The sequence below is a fragment of the Labrus mixtus genome, chromosome 1 (genome assembly GCF_963584025.1).
Source record: "Labrus mixtus chromosome 1, fLabMix1.1, whole genome shotgun sequence".
Taxonomy (NCBI): domain Eukaryota; kingdom Metazoa; phylum Chordata; class Actinopteri; order Labriformes; family Labridae; genus Labrus; species Labrus mixtus.
Genome location: NC_083612.1, coordinates 28,950,616 through 28,971,461, shown reverse-complemented (window position 1 = coordinate 28,971,461; position 20,846 = coordinate 28,950,616). Strand labels below are relative to the sequence as shown.

The window sequence follows — 20,846 nt, the reverse complement described above, 5'->3', positions numbered from 1 at the left end:
CACAGCAGAGTCAGTCATGTTGTCAATACTGCAGCCAAGACAGGACGCTGGTGTCTCTGAGAGAGGAAGGGGAGAGAGAGAGAGAGAGAGAGAGAGAGAGAGAGAGAGAGAGAGAAAAGAGAGAGAGAGAGAGAGAGAGAGAGAGAGAGAGAGAGGAAGAGAGAGAGAGAGAGAGAGAGAGAGAGAGGAAGAGAGAGATTCTGGTCAGTCAGCAGAGTCAAACAGGGCTCCTCCTGTTCTCTTCAGTCATGAGCACTCTGGCCACATCCCAAAGCTTTAAACTACCGGGACATATTCCAATACACATGCACACTGACTCTGTAGTGGCCAGACAGCAATACTACACAAGCTAGTCTGACAAACCCTCAAAAGAAGACACTACTATGCAGAGATATACAACCCTCTATTCAGCAGTTATTTGGATTAGATTCAGCCTCTGATGGGAGGACGTACAAATGTTGTGTGTCAGAAACTGGGAGATCAGTGGTGCTCTTGTGTTGTCAAACATTGGTTCTTTAAGCTACAGCCCAGGTTTAATAGGTTAATGTACTCTGTATCTGCTGCGTTCATGTTCATCCTGAAGCACACACAATGCCCGATGCTATATGACGTGATAAAGAAATATTCAAGTGTTTGATTTTCTATCTTTTCTTCGTCTCTTTTGTCATGTTTCACACAACACAAGGGCATGTAACACTTAGTCTCTTGTCAATCCAACCCCCCTCCCTTTTTTTTTTTTTTTATTAAACCAAAATTTCCTTCATCTTCACTTCTTCCTCAACCATTGTGTTAGCCTAAACCCAATTGCCACCAATTATTCTGAGGGAAGCTGACAGTTACTGTAGATGTGGCGCCATCAGACTGGCCAAAGTAACCAGGGCTTCATCTGATAAATCAAATGAGCACATGCTATTCAAATGCATGTCGCACAAACATTTAAGGCTTTATTCTTATTCATTTATTTGAAGGCAGTCTTTTGCTGTGTGCTGATTGGTTGTGTTAACATCACAAGGACGTTGAAAATGTGTTTAACAATGTAGTTCTAACACACAATTGTGTGATCCCATTGGTAGGACTGTAACAGCCTCTGTGCTCTTTCACTGGTGGGTTTAGCTCAGAAAAGTATGTTGATGTGATTTATAATGAGGATGAGTCTGAGTGACTGTAACAAGAAAACTTCAACATGGTGGACAGAAAGACTGACAAATACAAACAAATACACTGTCACAATGATTTCCAACCTGTTTTCCTGTCACTCGTGACCATGCCTTTCTCAATGTCTATTACATCAGACTTCCAAAACACATTCTTGTCGAGTCATGTACATGCAAAGCGAGTGTAGAAATGGAGCTGCTCTTGCATCTGCCTTTTTTTTTGTGTGGCTTTCACAAGGTTTGTAAGGTGTTACATTATTACTTTGATGGCAAAGGAGGAGGTGCTCATTGTCATTGACTTTAATGTTGTTTTTGTCAAATAGTTAGGTTTATATAATTTCTGCAAAATTGTTTAAAATATAGCTTGGGATGGTTTGAAGGAAGTTAAGCCGCAAAACGATGAATGCACTGTACCACATCACAGACTGAATGAACCACATACATAGGCTCCTTGTTTACCAAAGACTAGCAAATGTGCTGGGTTTGCCCCGTATTTAAAGGCCAACACTGAACTGCCTTGTTTAGATATTAAACAGTTTTTCGCTGTGTTGACTGTTTGAACTTTTGCATCAGAAGGTCGCAGTATAGGACATAAAGAGCACACGTACTATAAAACTGCATTGCATCAAATAGAAGAACGTATTATTTGTATGCATTTCAGTTTAGGAGCCTGTGATTCACCTATGTCTTATTTTGGTTCTGTAGCTATCATACTGATGTCATTACTGGAATGTTGAACACCTGCTTCCTCCTTGACTATCTCCCTCCCATCAGCCAGTCAGACTCACTAGATGTAGTCAGAGGAGGAAAAGGAGGAGAGAAATTCCATTCCGTATGCTCAACACTTCCTGCCCGGTAACCCCTGGAAACACAAGCATTTCCTCATCCGAGAAGTCAGGAAGTGATCATGGATTTTGACTGGAGGAAAACTTTGATGTCTAAGAAATAAAGTCAGGAGAGGGAACTGGGCTATGAAAGAAATACATATTGATGAATGATTTGTAGGAAGCAGAACTTCTGATCTCTGGCTCGTTGCTGATGTTAGCATTGTCAAAAAGAAAATGAATAAGATAAAGTGAGATAGTAGGAGACGGAGTGTGTTCAGATCAATGCTCTCACAGGGGCAGAGAACAGCAAGGAAGGGCTAATCTAGTGCCTGCCATCTGCCACTCTGCACTCTCTCCTTATGCATTAAGTCCTACTCTCCTTCAGCCACCTTCAGCAGCCTAAAGTATTCAGTGTTTGTCCTATTCTTGTTCATTCTGGTATCATTCTTGATATGTAGTCATTTGAGGCATACAACAACATTGGAGTGTGATTGTTTGCATATAGTGACTTTTAAGAATATATCAGTGAAAAAGTTTTCAGCATTCCAAACACAGGTACAGTAAGACAGAAATCACAGGGTCACTCACATCACGATACAATATGACACCATGTGATCTGTGGCCCACAATAACTAAATATCAAGGTACAGAGATTCTGCAATAATTGATATATTGTCACACAGTCATGTAATGATCCATCAAGATATTTTATAAATATAAAAGGGTGAAGTTGAAGTTACATTTTGTTTAAATTTAAACATTCAAATCTGTCACCTGTGATTTGGTATGTGTACGATTCAGGAGGATGAACATATATTGTTGTCCAGACCCCTAATGTCAACACAGGGTTTTATTAAGCTGGACACCACAGTTATACTCTTTGGCCACCAAACAAACATCTGATTCCCTAATGTCTGTGTTTGTCTTTTATTTGTCAAAGTTAAAGAAAGGCTGTATCAAGATGCCTTTGATTTCTATTCCTTTAATATATTTATAACTATGTTAGTTTTGGGAGACTAACACATATGGCCTCAACATGTAGAGGCTTTGTTGCCTGTGGGGGCCAGTGCCTGAAAAGTAAGTATTGACTCGACAGGTTCCAGTCTAGGAGTGTAACCTCAGGTAACGTTACACTGAAGGAGTTATAATAAATAAATTAAAGATAGCAGAGGAAGTTTGACTTTGAGGTTTACAGTTTCCAGAGCGACAACAGAGTCTGACTTTTGTTGACTGGATGACAGCGTGGCCATTGGACCCACTGATCGACTGTCTGAAATCCTCATGCAAATCCTTTTCGACAGCTCCACCTCCCTCAAACAAAGCCCATCCTGATGCCCACACACATTCAGTGGTGCCATGACTGTTGTCATGGTTGAATACATAAATAGGTACATGACTCATGCTGGGTCCACACCTGTAGTTTGTAAAAACACATCTTCCACAGTTATGCAGAGGTGTGGGAACATCTACAAGGTATTAACTTACTATCAGCTGTCAACAGATAAACATATATAAACAATATCCAACTCACCAGATTATCAACAAGTACTTGAGTAATACTGAATGCTACATCAACATTTATCCATAATTGTGCTATGTTGAAAGCTGCGGCGAGCTTGTGGTTTTTCCTTGCCTAACTTCTTCACTTGCATGGCACACTTTTTAATGAGACATTTGAAAAGTCTGTTTGTGATCATTCATACTGCACTTTGGGTTGTATACTTATCTGGCATCCAATGAAATGCCTAAATTTTCATTTCCCTCCCACACAGTGAACATCACCCTAAACAACCTAGCCAGCAGTGGAGGCTCTTCACTTAGTTTTTGTTTGAATGATCTCACATTGAGCACATGTGGTTTGAAAGTAAACAACAATCACTGTTTGTGATTGTTATTTACAAGCTTCCTGCTTCTAAAATAAACCCTGACATATGCAGATCCATATAGTACTCTGCTTGTTGTTTCATTGGAACTTTAAGCAAGTCATCGTCAACATTCAAAGAATAAGGAATGATCCGTCTGTCCATGGCATTGCTTCCTTTGCCTTTGCAAACAATAACACAGGCTATGCCCAAATAATTTGCATATTTGGAATCAGATCTCAATATAGGCAGAATTAAGCTAATGAGAATTCATAATAAAACATGGAATGCTAAGGTGTTGTTATCCAGATAAGTTATCCATACAAAGATCACGTTTATACCATGTATAGATGGAGAGGAAACTGTTAAGGTGCAAAGAACAGGTAAAAGACTAGCAATGAGCTACATGAGATTCTGTGCAGGCTTCTAACTCAGTATTCATGTACAGACAAGAGTCTGTATGTCCTCATTATTGTTTCCCTCACTGCTCTGGTCATATACGTTGGGAATCAGTTGAGTCACTGCAGATCTGAGCAGCAGAAATGACTGTACTCAATAGATGGGCTGAAATGACAGGATTATATACTGCTCATGTCTTTCTGTGAAGTTCAAAAAGATTAATCAGTCACATACACTGGACATTTCAGGAATTAGCAGGGAAAGGACAGGTGTGATTAATTATGTTAACGATGAGTCTGTTGCCTTTCAGTGTATCAGTGTTAGAGATCCAACATACAAGATGGCATGGCTCTGAAATAACAAGCTAAATGGAATGCACCCCTTATGATATTATTAGTTACACCAGTGGTTTCCTGCTATGCCAAGTCTAAAGTCTTCTTTGATGGAGACTTGTTTCTCAAATATAATAAAGGGCAGTCACAGGTAATTAGCCTTAGCGCTGGGCCTTACGGCACCATCGAAAAATGTGCCAACATCTACTTTGAACCACTTAATACGGAATAAATGCCTGACTGGAGTGTGGCAAGAAAACAAACTTCCTCAGAGTATTGTCTGACTTAAAAAATACTTATTTAGTACATATATGTCAGTCTGTGTAGCAGCTTCCGGAGCACACGGCAAAGAACTAGTGGCGACGAAGGCCATCTGTGGGGTTGGCACATGACCCCTTTTGTCTTGGCCAAAAAAGTTGCACTAGAACACACCGCAAAGACTGCAGCCGACGGCCAACCACCACGTACATTCTGCGCATGCGTGAGAGGCAATAACTCTCCATACCAGCAGGCGGCGGTTGTCTGTAATCGTCATTCCAAAAAGGGGAAACCGGAAGAGGATGAGGAAGATCGCGGATAAAAAAAACGTTGTTGTGATACGAGAAGACAATTTTCTCACCGCTGTCACTCAACACTCGTAATCTAGGAACTTCTAATCGAGAATAATGTCTGATAAAAAGTTGAACACGGCACTGGCGTTGTCAGCCCTTGGTCTTTTATTAGTGGAACAAGAATAGAAGAGGTACTTCTGTATTTCTTCTTGCGAACTTGCTCTCCTGTTTCGCTTAGCTGAACAGCCAATCAGAGAGATTCCTACCCCCAACGGCGACGGCTCACGCCGATTCAACATGTGGAAGTGGCCAAAAAAAGGCCTACTGGGGCCGAACACAAAAACTAGGGCGATGACCGCTCACCAGCGGACCGACAGTCTCCTTGGTGTGTCAGGGCCTTTAAAGATGTTGCGTGCACTTTAAGCCCGGCAGGTCACATACAAACTTGTTCAAAAATTCCTATTTTGACATCACAAATAAACATGTTCACAGCCTGGTACAAAAACCACTTTGGTCTCTATAGTTTATGACTTTATCGGCACACACTGTACAGGTGATTGTTTTAAACGTTTATTTATGAAGTACAAGAGTTATGCATTAATAAGGCCGTGACTGATATGACTGCAAGGGGGGCCATGGTATCTGTTCACCAAGGTCTGCATGAGCTCTACCTCTTCGTTTGTTTCTAGGTTGACCAAAAATTAGGGTTAAGATACTGTTTTCAATATGGTGACTGCCATTGTTGGGCTTCAAAATTCCCCTTTGTTAACCAATGGGTGACGTTACCAAGACTGCGTCCATGTTTTATACAGTCTATGGTCTGATCTCACCAGCTTCAGTTCTGCTTTAGCCCCTGCTGAAACACTGGGACATTTCTGTCTCTTTGTCTGTATATACAACACATGACACTGTTGGATAAATATCCTGGTTACCCCTGACCTTCACTGCTTCAGTAGCAGCCTTCACAACGCAGGTCTGTCTTTCTTAATTTCTCTCTCTGAGTGCATCTGTGTTTTTATTTACTAAACACTCTCTATTCTGGGGCACCGGAAGCCTAGTTATTGTGCGCACCCCAGAGGCTTAAGTCCTTGAGAACAGGCCGTCCGGGTTCGAATCCGACCTTTGGCTCCTTTCTCGCATGTCATTCCCCTCTCTCTCCCTGGTTTCTGACTCTGTCCACTACCTCTAAAATAAAGGCATAAAAAGCCCAAAAACAAATCTCCAAAAAACCCTAAACATTCTCTATTCTGCACCATGCTGACAGAAATAAAGCAATCTCTGCTGCTGTCTTAATTCTGTGCAATCTCAGGCATACTGCCTGATATCATGGCTGATCCCCACCCAAGTGTTTCCTTTTGTTGTTGTTGTTGTTGTTGTTGTTGTGTCTGTTTGTTTTCCCTTTTTTGTCCACCCAGGATCTTGTCTGAAGAGTGGTTCATGCTGTCAACTGGCAGATCTAGACTGTTTCGAATGGAGATATGTGTCCCATATCTTTCTTTCTGCCTTATTGTTTCTTATTACTGTTGTTATTGTAAATTAAAGTTAAAACTAAATAATCAAGAAGGAAATTAAGCACACAATGAAATGCCAGAGAAGGAAAAAGTGACTGTTTATGATTAATATTTGTTCTTATCTTAATCGTTTCACTTCCTCATTCCCTGACTGTCTCTCCCCTTTCTCTCCATGTGTCACTGTATATCTATGTCCCTCTGCCTCTAAACCCATACTATAGCAGTAGTGTGACCGTGACCTGTCCTCATCACTCCTCTGCTCTGAAACAAGCATGGCCTGTTGTTCTATAAAATGATTGATTTTCAGCTGCTTCACTCACTGACCTCACACAGATGACATCAACTCTATCCACAACTCCCTTTCTGCTCCATGACACTCTCTCTTTGTGATCGTTTCTACAGTAAATCTAATGATGCTCCTTTTGACAACTTTGTCCTTTGTAACTCATTCTCTTGTTATTTTTGTCTGTCTTTTTTCCAACTTTGTCCCATCATGGTGTGTACTCTCCAGCTGTCCCAACACACGCCCCCTCTGCGTTCAGCACCTCATCCAGCAGTAGTTTGATATGCTCTGTGAAGTGCTGCACATGACTTTAGCAGTAGGCCTATATGTCAGGATTTGTTTGATTAATGCTGCTTGCAGTTCCGTGTTGTTTCCTTAAGAGGCAAGGCATCATTCTCGCTTCTTTGTTGTTCTTTGACCCACCCTGGTTTGGCCATATATCAGGAGAAGACACCAGGAGTTGAGAGGGTGCTCTGATGAATTGTTGTTCATCGGTTTGAAGGATATGTTCAGGAACGAGGAGATAAAAAGGTATGTTTAACTTACCATCACCAACATGTTACTGGGCCTATCTGGGTGCTTTCTGTTGTTGCAAATTCTGCTTCAGGTCATATGGTCATATTTTAAACAGAAGCTATAATGTTGAGTAGTGTGAAGATAAAACTGGCAATTCAGCTTATGTTAATGACAACACGAAGAAGAAAAAAAACCTGACACTTCACTCAACATACAGGTCGGAGTTGAGGCTCGGCCATACACAGCTTCTGGGGATGCTTAGGCAAAGACTGCAATTACAGAGGCAATAACAAGGTACATAATTTCAAAGGCAATGTCCCCATTCACTCCTAAGCCATGCTCACCAATAACAACATAATAACTCTAAGGATGACAACAAAGAGAGCCGGTTTATTCTACAATGAGGTTAAGAAAGCTGCAGCTAGCATGTTACATTACTGGTTAAATAAAACATAATAAGCAATGTGCCAAGCCTCCAGTCTCCATCTGCATGCAAATATAGGCATCAATTTAACCAATCAATCTTAATAGTATAGCACCTTTCATACAAATCAAATGGAATTCAATGTGTTTTACAGAGACTAGTATAAAAATATAAAACTAGTGGGACAATCCACACCAGCAGACTCCACTTCCTGTGGCAGACTTCTCAACAGGGCTTTGAAACCAGACCCTTCAAACTGAATTCATTCATTCTTCCACCCATCCTAGACAACACAATAATATGATTGCTCCATATAGTTCAATAGTTTTGGCCTAAGGCTCTTAAGGGGAAGGGCCAGACTACTTAACAATAACATTTGCATATAAATTACATTTGATAACGTTCATGATGCACTTGAAGCATCAGTCTTCTCTACAGAAAAAAAGATTTAAATATTTCATGAACAACAAATTCTTGCAAAAAAAATCTAATTAATTTATAATAGGTGTGTTAGAATAGGAGACCCACTTTTGAAGTAAAAGACTAACTGAGCTCTGCAACTCCCTAATAGTGAACTATATTCATCAATCGTCATTGTTAAACTGAGTTGAACTGATACAGTAGCATTCCCTGATCACTTGTCACCAGCAGAGACCTGCCAGCAACCTGCAGAACTAGTTTCAACTGAGAGAGGAATTTAGGAGACTTTCCTGCAAATCTGCCTTTACAGCCTATTTCCATATTTAAGTTGGCATATTCTCAAGTGCCAAAAAAAAAATCTGATCAAAAAATATAGTCAACTAAAATCCTAACTTTACTGCTAACCTCATCTCAGGCTCAGAAGCATCAGCACCCTCAATAGACAGATTTTCCTTCTCATAAGTCAGAATCAAACAGACGACTTGTTACACAGGCCGAAAGCGACTGAGAACCCGAAAAGCGACCTTTAAAAACATTACAGTAACAAAATCAAACTTACACTGCTTAGATAAGCACTTTCGCCTACGTACCTCTCTCACCACGGCCACAAAAACATCCAACTTCCGAGCTTCTGAGCGGCCTGGAGTTATTATCCACCACTTCTGGACGGTTTCCTGTACACACGGTAGAGGTTCAGTATCCACAGAAAGCAGTATTTGTTGGAGATATTTTAACGTAGGGGTTTAGCAGCAGTGTTAGGGAACCTGTTGCTGATAACTCAGTATGTCACACCAACAACATGGCTGACGACGAGTGAGCGGAGGAGGCTGTGTGTCCGCTGCGGGGCGCTGTTAACCTCTGACCGTCCACCTAGTGGGAGGAGAGAGAGAGAGAGAGAGAGAGAGAGAGAGGGAGAGAGAGAGAGAGAGAGGGAGAGAGAGAGAGAGGGAGAGGGAGAGAGAGAGAGAGAGAGAGAGAGGGAGAGAGAGAGAGAGACAGAGAGAGAGGGAGCGAGCGAGAGACAGAGAGAGAGGGAGCGAGCGAGAGAGAGTGTGTGTGAGAGAGAGAGAGAGAGAGAGAGGGAGAGAGAGAGAGGGAGAGAGGGAGAGATAGAGAGAGGGAGAGGGAGGGAGCGAGAGAGAGTGTGTGTGTGAGAGAGAGAGAGAGAGAGAGAGAGAGAGAGACAGAGAGAGAGGGAGCGAGCGAGAGAGTGTGTGTGAGAGAGAGAGAGAGAGGGAGAGAGAGAGAGAGGGAGAGAGGGAGAGATAGAGAGAGGGAGAGGGAGGGAGCGAGAGAGAGTGTGTGTGTGTGAGAGAGAGAGAGAGAGACAGAGAGAGAGAGAGAGAGAGACAGAGAGAGAGAGAGTGTGAGAGAGAGAGAGACAGAGAGAGAGGGAGCGAGAGAGAGGGAGCGAGAGAGAGAGAGAGAGGGAGCGAGAGAGTGTGAGAGACAGAGACAGAGAGAGAGAGGAATAAAAGTTGAACAGATGGGAGAGGACAACATTTGATGGGAAAAAGATATATGAGAAGGTAACACAGAAACTACAGAGACTCCAGTTACCTCCTGGGTGTTCAGACGTTCTTCAACTTACCCCATTTTAACAATCATCTCCTGAACCAAGAGCCATTCATTATTCATTTAAACACAGAATATTTTGCCTACTCAGTACAAAAGGTGGTCCCTAAAAGAATTGCCCATCAAATAAAAGTGCACACATCACTGTCTAATCTGTGACATTACTGTTAATGTGCAATATTAAGTGAAACCAAAGTTGCTGAATTCTTTCTTGGTTGGTAAGCTTTTATACAATAACTTGCCTACATAACCCATAGTGCATTGCAGTGCCTTTATGTAGGCCTAGATCTAGAATTGAGTATGGGGGGGTGTATGGCAGCAAAAACAGCACAAAGTGAGGATTGATTCAGGCCCAGTCTCTTCAGATATATTGGGGCAGTTCCGTCATCTCTAATATGTGCACTTCACATTGAGGTAGGCGAGGAGAGATGCCGCTCTGCCTAAGGAGGAAACAGGTGAGCAAATGATTGGCTGAAGCTGAGTGGACATACAGATAGACACCCAACAAAAACAGGGTTGAAGAAGGCGTGCTGGGAAAAAGAGAGGACACTTCAGTCCAGTTTTGGGTGGATAGGGGATAGTGGAGAGAGATATGGGACAAGGACATCAGTCCAACTTTATTAAGTGTGGATGCTTGATACAGCTGAAGTAGATTTAGAGTAACTAGAAAACAATGAGAAGGAAAATACATTTTGGTTGATGAGTTTTCTGAACACACAGAACAAAGATAAAGTATGCACAGATGGCTCTATGACAAATGCAACAGGATCAGCAGTGTTAGACCCACAATACTATTTTGAAGTAAGAGAATGTCAGATTTCCTAAAGCTTATACATTATAGAGCTGACATTTTAGTAGCAATATAATGGGTAGAGCAAATTAAGGAAGAAAAGTAGGTTCACAATCACAGGTCACAGTTACAAGGAGAGATTATAAAGTATTTTGGCCTGTGGCGAAAAAGAGGGAGAGGCTGAAAATGCCTATTTAATTATCTGTTGAGTACTGTTGAAGAGGATTTATGAATGTGAAGAGTAGCTAAATCCAGCAGATGGCAGCAATGCGACTTCTTTTGAATGTCAGCTGCCACTAAAACCCAAAGAAGAAGAAGAAGAAGTTTTCTTTACGTTAGATTTTGCGACTCCTTCACACACTTTATGATATTACCTTTCAGTTCATTTTAGGTACACAACCAGAGTTTATGTGAGTGTAGTGCAAAATGTTCAACAAAAAGCCTCGGAGGAACTTTCGGCAAAGAAAAGAGAACTCAAGTGACGAGGAGGACGAGAAGAAGAAGAGCGGAGGGGGAGAGGATAATGAGAAAGCAGCAGCTGTGGTAAACAAGTCGTCCAAACCTGCACAGGGCCGCGGCATCTCTTGCAGCTCCAAGCGGGAAACAACGCCTCCCAACACGGCCAGCATAGACGGAGGAGACGAGGAGACGTCGGAGCTGACTAAAGACAAGCATGGCAATAAGAAGAAAACAGACACTACCCTCAGTTTCTCTGACGACAAAGAAGGTGAATATGAGTAAATGTAGTTAGTCAACTCTTTCAGAGGTGGACGGTGACTCTACGTCAGTGTGTGTTAAGAAACGTAAAAGCATCAAAGGAAATAACTCACCACAGAAATACATTTTATCAGAATAATTTGGTATTTTTGCACACAATGAACTGCCGAAAGGTTAAGCGAATATGCACCAATAAAGTTAAATGTACACGTGTCCTGCTTAGCTTTGTTAGTGGCTCTAATATGAGATGAGATGAAACTTTATTGTCATTACACATATATAAGTATAGAGTAACGAAATGAGGTTTGGCATCTCACCAGAAGTGCAATAAGCAGAAAGTGCAAGAATCTGTGCTATGTACAAGTAATTACAAAATTTACAGATGTAGACCAAAAAAAGTAAATTATTGGGTATATATGGCTGGATTAATGGGATGCTATAAATATAAATAAATGCTAAGTATATTCTTAGGATTATAATATACAGATTAAGGTGCAGTGAGCATGCTATACTAGTTTACAGATAATATACAGAATATGGACATATTTTACAGGTCAATAACTTATTGAGGTGATATGAACATACTATAATACTATAATACAGGTGGATGAGAGATGTGTGTGTATGACCAGGAGGAGTGGTGGGGGGATGATGGGTGTGAGGTGATGTGCAGGGGAAGGGGGGTCAGCAGGGGGTGGAGTTCGGGAGGGAGACAGCTCTGGGGAAAAAGCTGTTCCTCAGTCTCAGTTCCTCAGTCTAATATTTACAGTCTGTGGGTCCTACTGAGAAGAAGTCTATGCTGTTATAACAAGGTGCATATTCCTACTTCCCTGACTCAGAGAAACCTCATTTAAGCACAGGGGTACAATGAAAATGACATATTATACTGCTGTATGTGGGAAATGGTCACTGCACAGAGTTTAGTATTTGGTTATGGTATGACATGGTATGTTTATCTCTGCTTATGTGTTTACTTAAGCTGAGGAACCAACATTTAAAGTGAAGAAGACCTCTGACAAGGCTGTGCTGTTCCAAGCGAAGAAGAAGGAGGCTTCACTTGCCAAACACACCCAGCGATCTGGTAGGTGACCTGACAGGAATACATAATATAAATGTAAATACAAGTCATCTTTCAGGCTGTACTTGTGGTGTTGTGGGATTTTTAAATGTGATAAAAAGAGATCTTGGAATAATGTCCCAGTATGTTAACATAAATACAGAGTGACTTATGAACACCATTCAGTCTAACTTTTAAACTGGCAGCTGATTGTGTGTCTAAATGTGGATTTAGACATTGTTTATATATATTTAGTTGGGGAATTATGGAGAGGGTTATTGTGCCAGCAAAGACCAGATTTAGTCCAGTTCAGATGTATTTTTGTTTTTAAACCGATGTATTTTTGTTTATTGACATTAATCTTGCCTGTTGAAAAGGTTTTAGAAGTTTGTCCATGACTTTTAAGGATTTTCATCTTGTTTCTGTTCTCTAAATCAGGACTTCATAATGTTGGCAAATGTCATCATACTTACATTCTTTGTGTTTTCTGTGTAGTCCCAGCTCCAGCCAGTGGACATGTTCCACTATCTGCTTCCCCCAGGCTTGATTCAGACAGCGATTCTGTGGCTTCACCATGTTCTCCACAGCCTTATGATGATGATGATGATGATGATGATGATGATGAAGAAGGCAACGATAACGACAGGGATAGTGATGGAGTTAGTTCCATGTCTTCCTTAGCAAGCTCAGCCTCAGACTCCAGCCGCTCTACTACTACTCCAGGTTTGTGTATTCCTTGTTGTTTGTTTAATTTTGATTTTTAATGTAAATGTACTTGATACAGAACTTTGATGCTTTAATCTCTAAGGAGAGCCAAGCAGCATATTACACTAGCTTTTTCTACCATTCATGTGTAACTACCTACCTGTTTATACACAGTAAGTGGACAACAGAGTGCATGTAGATAGACAGGCAGTTATGCCATCCAGACATTTAAATAGGTCTTAAAGAAATGATAGGAATTTAGACTGGATTAGTTCAGGACTGCAACAGACAAAAATACCAGATAAAAAAGGGCAAATCATTTATCCGCAATGCATGTTCGCTGTTTAATTGTAATTTTTGCATCTTTCAATTTGTCTTCACAGTAGTCTTTCCAAGTGCTAAACAGATCGAGGCAGCCAGGAAACAGCGTCACGCTAAACGAGCCCAGAAAGAGTTCATTCGACTGGGAAGAGATGGCCAGAGCTCCGCTGGTAGCACCCCCGATCACTACAGCAGGGAAGATGAGGATGAAGATGGCCGCGGCAATGATGATGATGAGCCAGATGATCACGAGAGAAGAATTGAGTTTGCCCCACGTTTGAAGAGCATCAGAGAGAGGATTACTGAGAAACTCGGTAAGAGAGGATAGACGGTGAGGTGAAGAGGGAAAAGGTGAAGAATGCTCGAAATCCAGAAGAAAAGGAGGGAAAGAGAAAATGATCAGAGAACAATTAGAGAGAAAAAAAGACTCTCACAGAAAGGGAGAGAGGAAAGAAAAGAGAAGTGGATAACGTAGTGTAGATTTAGTTTAGTCTGACTCTGCGTGTTTAGCATCAACTTGTAGGAATGTGTCGTGCAGGGCTGCTGTCAGGCAATGATCTGCTGATGCTATGGATAGTATGAGTGTGAATCAATATATTGTGATTGCTCATATTATAAGGAGCATAGCATAACCCCTTGTGTAAAGAATCTGAGCGAAAAGGCAGCTTTTTATTTAATCAGAAGGGAAGGGATCTTCATTTGTTGTCATCAGTCCCTGCAACTTCCAACATCCCAGCAAAGTTTTCAAAGTCAAAGAATAAACATCTGCCCAAATCAGTAAAATAATAAACATGTTTGCTGGTAAATTATTAATTTAAACATGATAGTTTTTTCTTTACAATTGATACAGTATCAGAAAGCATACTTTCGCAAATTACTATAGTGTATCACTTCTTTCTTGCACTTAGTGAAATGTTCCATCTTGTTTGTGTGTGATCTAGGAGGTAGTGATTGTAGTCTCTCTGGGACCGATGGCGAGGAGCAGGACCTTTGGGAGGAGACACAAATTGGAAAGGGAGTCAAGAGACGGCCAGGAGAACAGGTATGAAAAGACTGGCTTGGCAGTTTCATTTTCCCCATTTTTTTCTGCAACTAATTATTTTTCAAATATTTTTTTCTGTTTCTCATCTGGGTGAATGGTATCTATATTAGTAAATATTCATCCTATGTACCGGTATATACTCCCCTAATTACTGGGTTATGACACCTTTCAACCTTTGTTTTTGCTCTCCTCAGAGTCCATCTGGCAGTGAATCCAGCTGCTACAGCAGCAGCAGTATCAGCAGGCGAGGCAGACGAAACAGGAAGAAGAGACCAATGGGGGTCCCAAAGACTCTCCCTTCCATTAGTGTCTCAATGATCAAGAAGAGGATCACTGGAACGTATGTTTCCTCGAGCTGTATTTAAATGAATGTTGCACCACACCATCAACGGACATACTTGTGAAAACAAGTATATTTGTTTTATACTGCAGTATATTGTGATATTTCAGAGTACATTTGTCAAGCAGAACATCTTTGTATTCCTCTACTCGTCTCATTAGACTAGACTCCCTGAAGGAGGTGCACAGAGCACGGCAGGCCCAGCTGAGGAGGATGGAGGGGGATGCTGATGGTGCTAAAACCTCTGTGGAGACTCTGGAGGAAAGTTCCTCTGAGAGCCAGCTGAAGTTTTACAGAACCATGAACCTCTACGTCCACAACTTGGTGGAGTGTTTACGAGAGAAGGTCAGAAATGAGTTATTCTCTTCAATTAATTATCCTAATTCGTCATCACTTTAAAAGCAAATATGTACATTTTTTCCCAAGGTTAACATAATAGAATCCCGACTGTGACCTTTACAAGAGGATGATAATGTATCTAGAGGTTCAGTGGAAGAAGTTTACTGGGCTCAACAGTGGATTTAGATTTTAGAGTTAGCAGACAGGGTTCTGGTTTTAGTCGCCAAATTTGATGCACTGATTGTCATATTCTTATCAGGTTTTTTTTCTGCTGTAATCATGGCATTTCTACCTTTTAAAGTCATAATCTCTGTCATGATGAAAATGATATTTAAACATCCACAGCTTCCACAAAGTCTTTTGGCTCTGATCTGCTGCTGGGCACAAATATAAAAGTAACCTAAGGCTGCATAAACACTTCCTGCTCTGAAGGTATACAGTATGAGGATTGTTTGCTGGCTGTTGACAGGTTGTAGAGATCAACTCACTGGAACTGGAGCTGCACGTTCTGCTGTCTGACCAGATGGAGGCGCTGTCAGCACAGAGACGACAGAGGATCAAGGAGCAGGCTGACCGTCTGCAGCAGCTCAGCTGTGAGTAACACCTGTGTGTCTATGTGTATGTGTATTTGTGATGTAGCCATACAATATGTGTCAAAGAAGTTTCTGTGTGGAGTATTTACATTAACACATTTTTTAATCCCACTTCTTTAGTTAACAAAGATGAGCTGAGTGATGGCTCCAACAGTGGGACACAGACTCAGAGGTGAGTTCAATAAAAACATGAATTTATCAATTAATAACTTCTATGTTTTGGATATCAAAATGTACTCTATACAGAACTTTGATGCTTTAATAATAGGTTTTTAACAGAATGAATTAAAGAAAGCCCTTCACATAAAAGATGAATTCATTATTATTATTATTATCTGTCACGTTGCAGCAAGGAAGACCCTGATATTCAAGATGAAGAATATTCAAATATCCCTGAAGACACGAAGCCTTCAGCTGACGAGGAGCAGCAGCTACAGAAGAAGAAAGGTGAGTTGGCATAGTTTTCCTTTTGCTGTATGACTTTATTAAATATTTTTGTCTGACTCTCTATCCGTCCTTCTCTGCTCCCTCTCCAGCTGACATCATGTCGAAGTCCCAGGCAGTGTTTTCTGACGTCCAGGAAGAGTTTAGTGATGTGAAGAAGATTCTGTCTCGCTTTGAAGAATGGAGAGGATGTTACTCTGACTCTTACCACAGTGCCTATATCTCTCTCTGTCTGCCCAAGCTGCTGAACCCAATCATAAGACATCAGCTGCTGGCTTTCAACCTACTTATGGTATTAGCAGGCACCAACATGGGAAAATGCACATATACAGACAGAAAATGTGTCTAATGCAACTTGTTAATATATGTGTCAAATTTAAATGTGTGTGTTTGTTTCAGAATGACAGTGTGGACTTTGAAGACCTCCCATGGTTCACAGCAGTGGAGACCTTTTGTCATGGTCACGGTCATGAAGAGCTGGAGCACACAGACAGACAAACACTGTCCAATATCATAGAAAAGACAGTCCTACCCAAAATAACAGGTACCACACACACAATCCAAGAGGAGCAGCATATAGTGATTGGTAGAGGCTGACTGAAGGTTCATAAAAGGAAAAAAAAACAATAAAATTATATTTTCATGTCATGCATTCTCTATAGGACAACTATGTAATCCAGTCCAGACACTTCTCTTTTCTGATTGTATTCATACGGCTTAACAACAAGGCTGTACAGCTTGTTAGCATCCAGGTCTTCTGGTCTAATCAGCCCCTCCACACAGTCTGTTACAGTTTGTGTTGACCACGTGTTCAAACTACAGAAAAATCACAGTCCTCTCTGCTCTGTCTTTGCTCAGCATTGGTGGAGCTGGTGTGGGATCCCATGTCGAGCCATCAGTCAGCCTGCCTGTCTGAATTTTGTCTCAGACTGAAGGAGGACTTTTCCATCTTTGAAGGGGAGCAGACAAAACCTGTGAAGGTGAGGTCAACTCATCCTACTATGCTTTTATTGATACTATTTAAACAAGTTAAACACAAGCAATAAGCCCCAGCCGTACAATCATTTAAGGATCATAGATGTAACTTATACATACATTGATTTAATATAAAATACACTGCATATCTGTCTTAATGATGTATATTTATGTCCTGTGCAGGCATTTATTGAGGCTGTGGTCCGTCGCTTGAGAAGCTGTGTAGATGAAGATATCTTCATCCCTCTTTACCCTAAAAAGTCAGTTTGTGTTCTTGCCTCTCTCAGTTGAAACATGGTTGTATATATGAACAATTAAAACTGACAAAAAACTTTAGTGTCATTGTTGTTCATAACTACCTTGTGCTCTCTTATCTTCTGCTTGCCATTGCCTGGCTGTTATATATAAAGTATAGAGTGAACTATGTCATATGTTTTTGCTTAATCTTGAAATAAAATAGTCATTCTTTAACCTTAACATTTATTCAACAATGATATGGTTTTTAACTTCTATGGTCATTTCAGTATTTCCTTTCTGTCGTTTGTTTTTCTGTCCAGGCTCTTAGAAGATCGCTCGTCTCCTCAGCGTCACTTCAGGGATCAACAGTTCTGGACGGCCATAAAAGTATTATCTCTTAACTAAATGCATCATAAAGAACACAATATGTGGCTTTTTCAGTCTTTTAAATGGGGCAGGGGTTATATTTTTATCTGTCTGCTGTTTGTAATCTGAGTCGTTCTGTGTTTCTATTAGCTGCTAGGTAACATGGGGAAATGGGATCGGCTGCTTCCTGAGTCTGTGCTGAAGGAGCTGATGTTGGACAAACTTCTGAGCAGATACCTGATGATCACACTGAGCAGTCAGACACTAGACGACAATGCTGTTCATGCATGCAGAATGGTGTGTAAATGTTTCAACCCTTTACTGTGTAAAGTGTGTATTTATGGTGTCTGTGCCCATGATTTTAACTTCAGTCTGGTTGTTTGCTGTCCCTCCCTCATATTCTCTTGCTTAACCTCATTCTATATCTCTCTTTCTCTGTCTTCAGATTGCAGACAGCCTGCCGCTGTATTGGCACAAAGGACGGGATGTTTGTTTACCTCAGCTTGAGAATTTCAAAAACCACTTAGTTCAGAAAGTCCATACCATGTGCAAACAGCAGCCTCCTGAAGATCAGAACATGAGGTGAAAAGAACAACACACACTTATATATATTAGGAAGATTATTACTTTGGCATGGGTGTAGGGTCAAATAAGTGAGACTAAAATGGAAAGAAAAGTTTTGTATTAAAGGGCACATATTATGAAAAATATATTTTTCTAACAATAATAGGTGTCGCTAGCCTGTCAGAAAATGTGTGCTCAAAAGGGCTGTTTGGAGAGTTTCCCTTCATGACATCACGAAGGGCAGTAACCCCTCCCCCAGGAGGGTGACACTCCCACAGTTAGGTGTTTGTTCTGCTCTCTGAGTTTGCCCTCTCACCATTAACAATTAGGCATGGAGCGAGAAAGCCAAGGCACATCCTCTTCCAGAGAGGGGTGCGGTCGAACACAGGTCAACAGCATTTAAAGCTACAGACACAGAAACAGCCTGTTCTGAACAGGGCTGAAATAGAGGGGTTTATAGAAATGCTTCAGTACAGGATTAGAGTAGTATTTTAGCAAGAAACTTCACAGACATGTTTTGGGGAGCTCTGAGACTTCTTTAAACTGGTTGAAAAGGAGAATAATATGTGACCCTTGATATATATTGTCATCATGTCCAGCTTTCAGCAAGCTTTGAGAACTTCTAGTTAATTAAAAGGGTTGTGTGATAACTATCAGGGCAGTCCCATAGAGAGTTTTGAGGCTGATTGTTAACCAGCACAAATCACATCTCATTAGGAGGAGCTTTGCTTGAAGAGTTGAACATTTTGCAGCAAGAAATGTAGTTCAGGATTCATATTCCAGTTCTTTATCTTGCTTTATACAATCTAAAAAATCATTCACTTTATACTTAACAAGTCAAGAGTTTTGATTTCCTCAGTTCTGTATTTCTATGAACCTTATAGTTGATATTTAGTTAAAGTTAGAGAATGAACAAAACAGAACAAGTAACCAGTATGAAATCTTCAGATATTCTTAATTATCTTCATTCTTTAATAACAACAGTAACTATAGTTATCTTCATGCACACTTGTATGCTCCTCTCTTCTGTAGGTCTGCTGTGCTGAAAGTGCTGCAGGTTCTGAGTATAATCAGATGCAATGACTCCATCATGGCTATAGCAGAAAAATACCACTATGAAGATCTGATCTACTCTCACCAGCTGCTCAACCAAGAGGCTGTATGATCAGGAGACGAAGAAAGAAAGGAAGGTGGTACAGAAAAAACCATGCTTTGTAACAACCGGACATGTACATCTGGAGAGAGTTTTTTATTTGTGAACAAATTGCTGTTTTTTTATGTACTTTTTATGTATTTTCTATTAATAAATATCTGAATTTTGTCTATATATGTGGAATTGTTACTCAGTTTCTACGGCTATATTCAAGTTTAAACAAAAATTAGTAACTCATTTACATAAAAATCAAAACCTTCTACAAGTTGACACCATGGAAACAAAGGTCGGCTCTCGGTAGCAACTAATGGAAAAGGTGGTCTTATTAACAGCAAAGGTCAGAACATCACTGATATCACTATCTGGATAGGAGAAGTTTGATAGGTTTATGTTAATCTAAATATATATCATATTACATACTATAGGTCTACAAGTACACAATTAATCCTCGAGGGGAATTTAGATAATTGTAGCGACAATAACATTAGAAGTACATTAGAATAATAGAACACAAATACATGTATATAGCGTAGAAAAGTCACTCAACACACAGAGCAGCAGGGTGCAGACACTTAATCAAATCCATAATCTGAGCAGGAAAAGGATTTTGACTCCGCTTTAGGATTAAATTGTGTAAACACATTTTACATAAATGGCTCTTTGCAATTTTGTCATGCTATAACTCTTGGACCATCTTTTATACTTACAGGAACAGAAGACACCAAAATCATTTGACCAATATAAGGAGGGGAACGTGTGTGTGTGGGTCTTGCTCTGCAAAAACGCAAACTGCCTGCATAACAGCAGCAAAGAAAACATTTCAAGCTTCCTGCATTGGGACTTGCACTGGTATTTTCAACATCAGAATGATTTGAAGTCCAACAGGGTGTGGTTTTTTAACATTTCATAGTCAGGAGGATTGTGGCTTTAGTGTTTAGCTGTAATAAGTTTAAATGTTTTTCCTGCATAGCTAATACTTAGGTCGGAGCTTTTTTGTAGCAGGTCAACTTTCTGTTCCTGCTCAGGTACAGTAAGGGTTGGACTAGCCCACTGACCACTCCCAGACATAAAATGAGATCGAACACAATACCTGAAATCACTTCTCTTCTTTTTGAAAATTCTAATATCAAAACTGGCGCATAGTTCACTATAGCACATGCAAGATGAACCAAAATAATGTTGAAGGCTCTTCTCTTCATCTGGTCACCTCCTCTCCTCTCCTCCCCCTCCCTCTCTCCTGGACCGTGTCGTTTCAGAGAAAAGAGCACAGACAGAGTACAGAACAGAAGTAGACATAATGTGAAAACAAACCACATAAGGAGACTGTGGTTTACTCTTGGCATAAGCGC

The 20,846-nt window shown here is 40.7% G+C and overlaps 3 protein-coding genes across 4 annotated transcripts in view; 2 read left to right on the top strand and 1 right to left on the bottom strand.

Moving 5' to 3' along the window:
• itsn2b (intersectin 2b) overlaps positions 1-9,062 on the bottom strand; it is a 33,550-nt gene extending 24,488 nt beyond the window's left edge. The window contains exon 1 of the mRNA XM_061041072.1: positions 8,870-9,062. The gene's annotated coding sequence lies outside the window, so the exon portion shown is untranslated. The remainder of the gene's footprint in view (positions 1-8,869) is intronic.
• On the top strand, positions 17-9,687 carry LOC132978930 (RNA-binding protein 25-like). Its single transcript, XM_061044307.1, has 2 exons — positions 17-203; positions 9,012-9,687. The coding sequence occupies exons 1-2, from the start codon at positions 17-19 to the stop codon at positions 9,431-9,433; spliced, it is 609 nt and encodes a 202-aa protein (XP_060900290.1). The 3' UTR covers positions 9,434-9,687.
• A 1,278-nt stretch (positions 9,688-10,965) lies between these two features.
• gcfc2 (GC-rich sequence DNA-binding factor 2) lies at positions 10,966-19,671 on the top strand. Of its 2 annotated transcripts, none has more exons than XM_061041071.1 (18): positions 10,966-11,371; positions 12,341-12,442; positions 12,920-13,141; positions 13,510-13,758; positions 14,386-14,486; positions 14,681-14,826; positions 14,988-15,171; positions 15,635-15,758; positions 15,879-15,930; positions 16,108-16,205; positions 16,295-16,494; positions 16,602-16,746; positions 17,061-17,182; positions 17,361-17,437; positions 17,735-17,801; positions 17,931-18,077; positions 18,226-18,362; positions 19,377-19,671. In XM_061041071.1, the coding sequence occupies exons 1-18, from the start codon at positions 11,071-11,073 to the stop codon at positions 19,507-19,509; spliced, it is 2,607 nt and encodes an 868-aa protein (XP_060897054.1). In that variant the 5' UTR covers positions 10,966-11,070; the 3' UTR covers positions 19,510-19,671. The 2 variants fall into 2 exon arrangements, with proteins under 2 accessions (XP_060897054.1, XP_060897053.1); XM_061041070.1 differs by having other exon boundaries at positions 13,507-13,758.
• The last annotated feature ends 1,175 nt before the right edge of the window (positions 19,672-20,846 follow it).

Coding starts and splice junctions, on each gene's coding strand:
- LOC132978930 (XM_061044307.1), top strand. CDS start 17: ATGTTGTCAATACTGCAGCCAAGACAGGACGCTGGTGTCTCTGAGAGA. Junction 204..9,011: donor AGAGGAAGAGAGAGATTCTG/GTCAGTCAGCAG, acceptor TGGAGATATTTT/AACGTAGGGGTTTAGCAGCA.
- gcfc2 (XM_061041070.1), top strand. CDS start 11,071: ATGTTCAACAAAAAGCCTCGGAGGAACTTTCGGCAAAGAAAAGAGAAC. Junction 16,747..17,060: donor AGTCCTACCCAAAATAACAG/GTACCACACACA, acceptor GTCTTTGCTCAG/CATTGGTGGAGCTGGTGTGG. Junction 17,802..17,930: donor AGTTCTGGACGGCCATAAAA/GTATTATCTCTT, acceptor TGTTTCTATTAG/CTGCTAGGTAACATGGGGAA.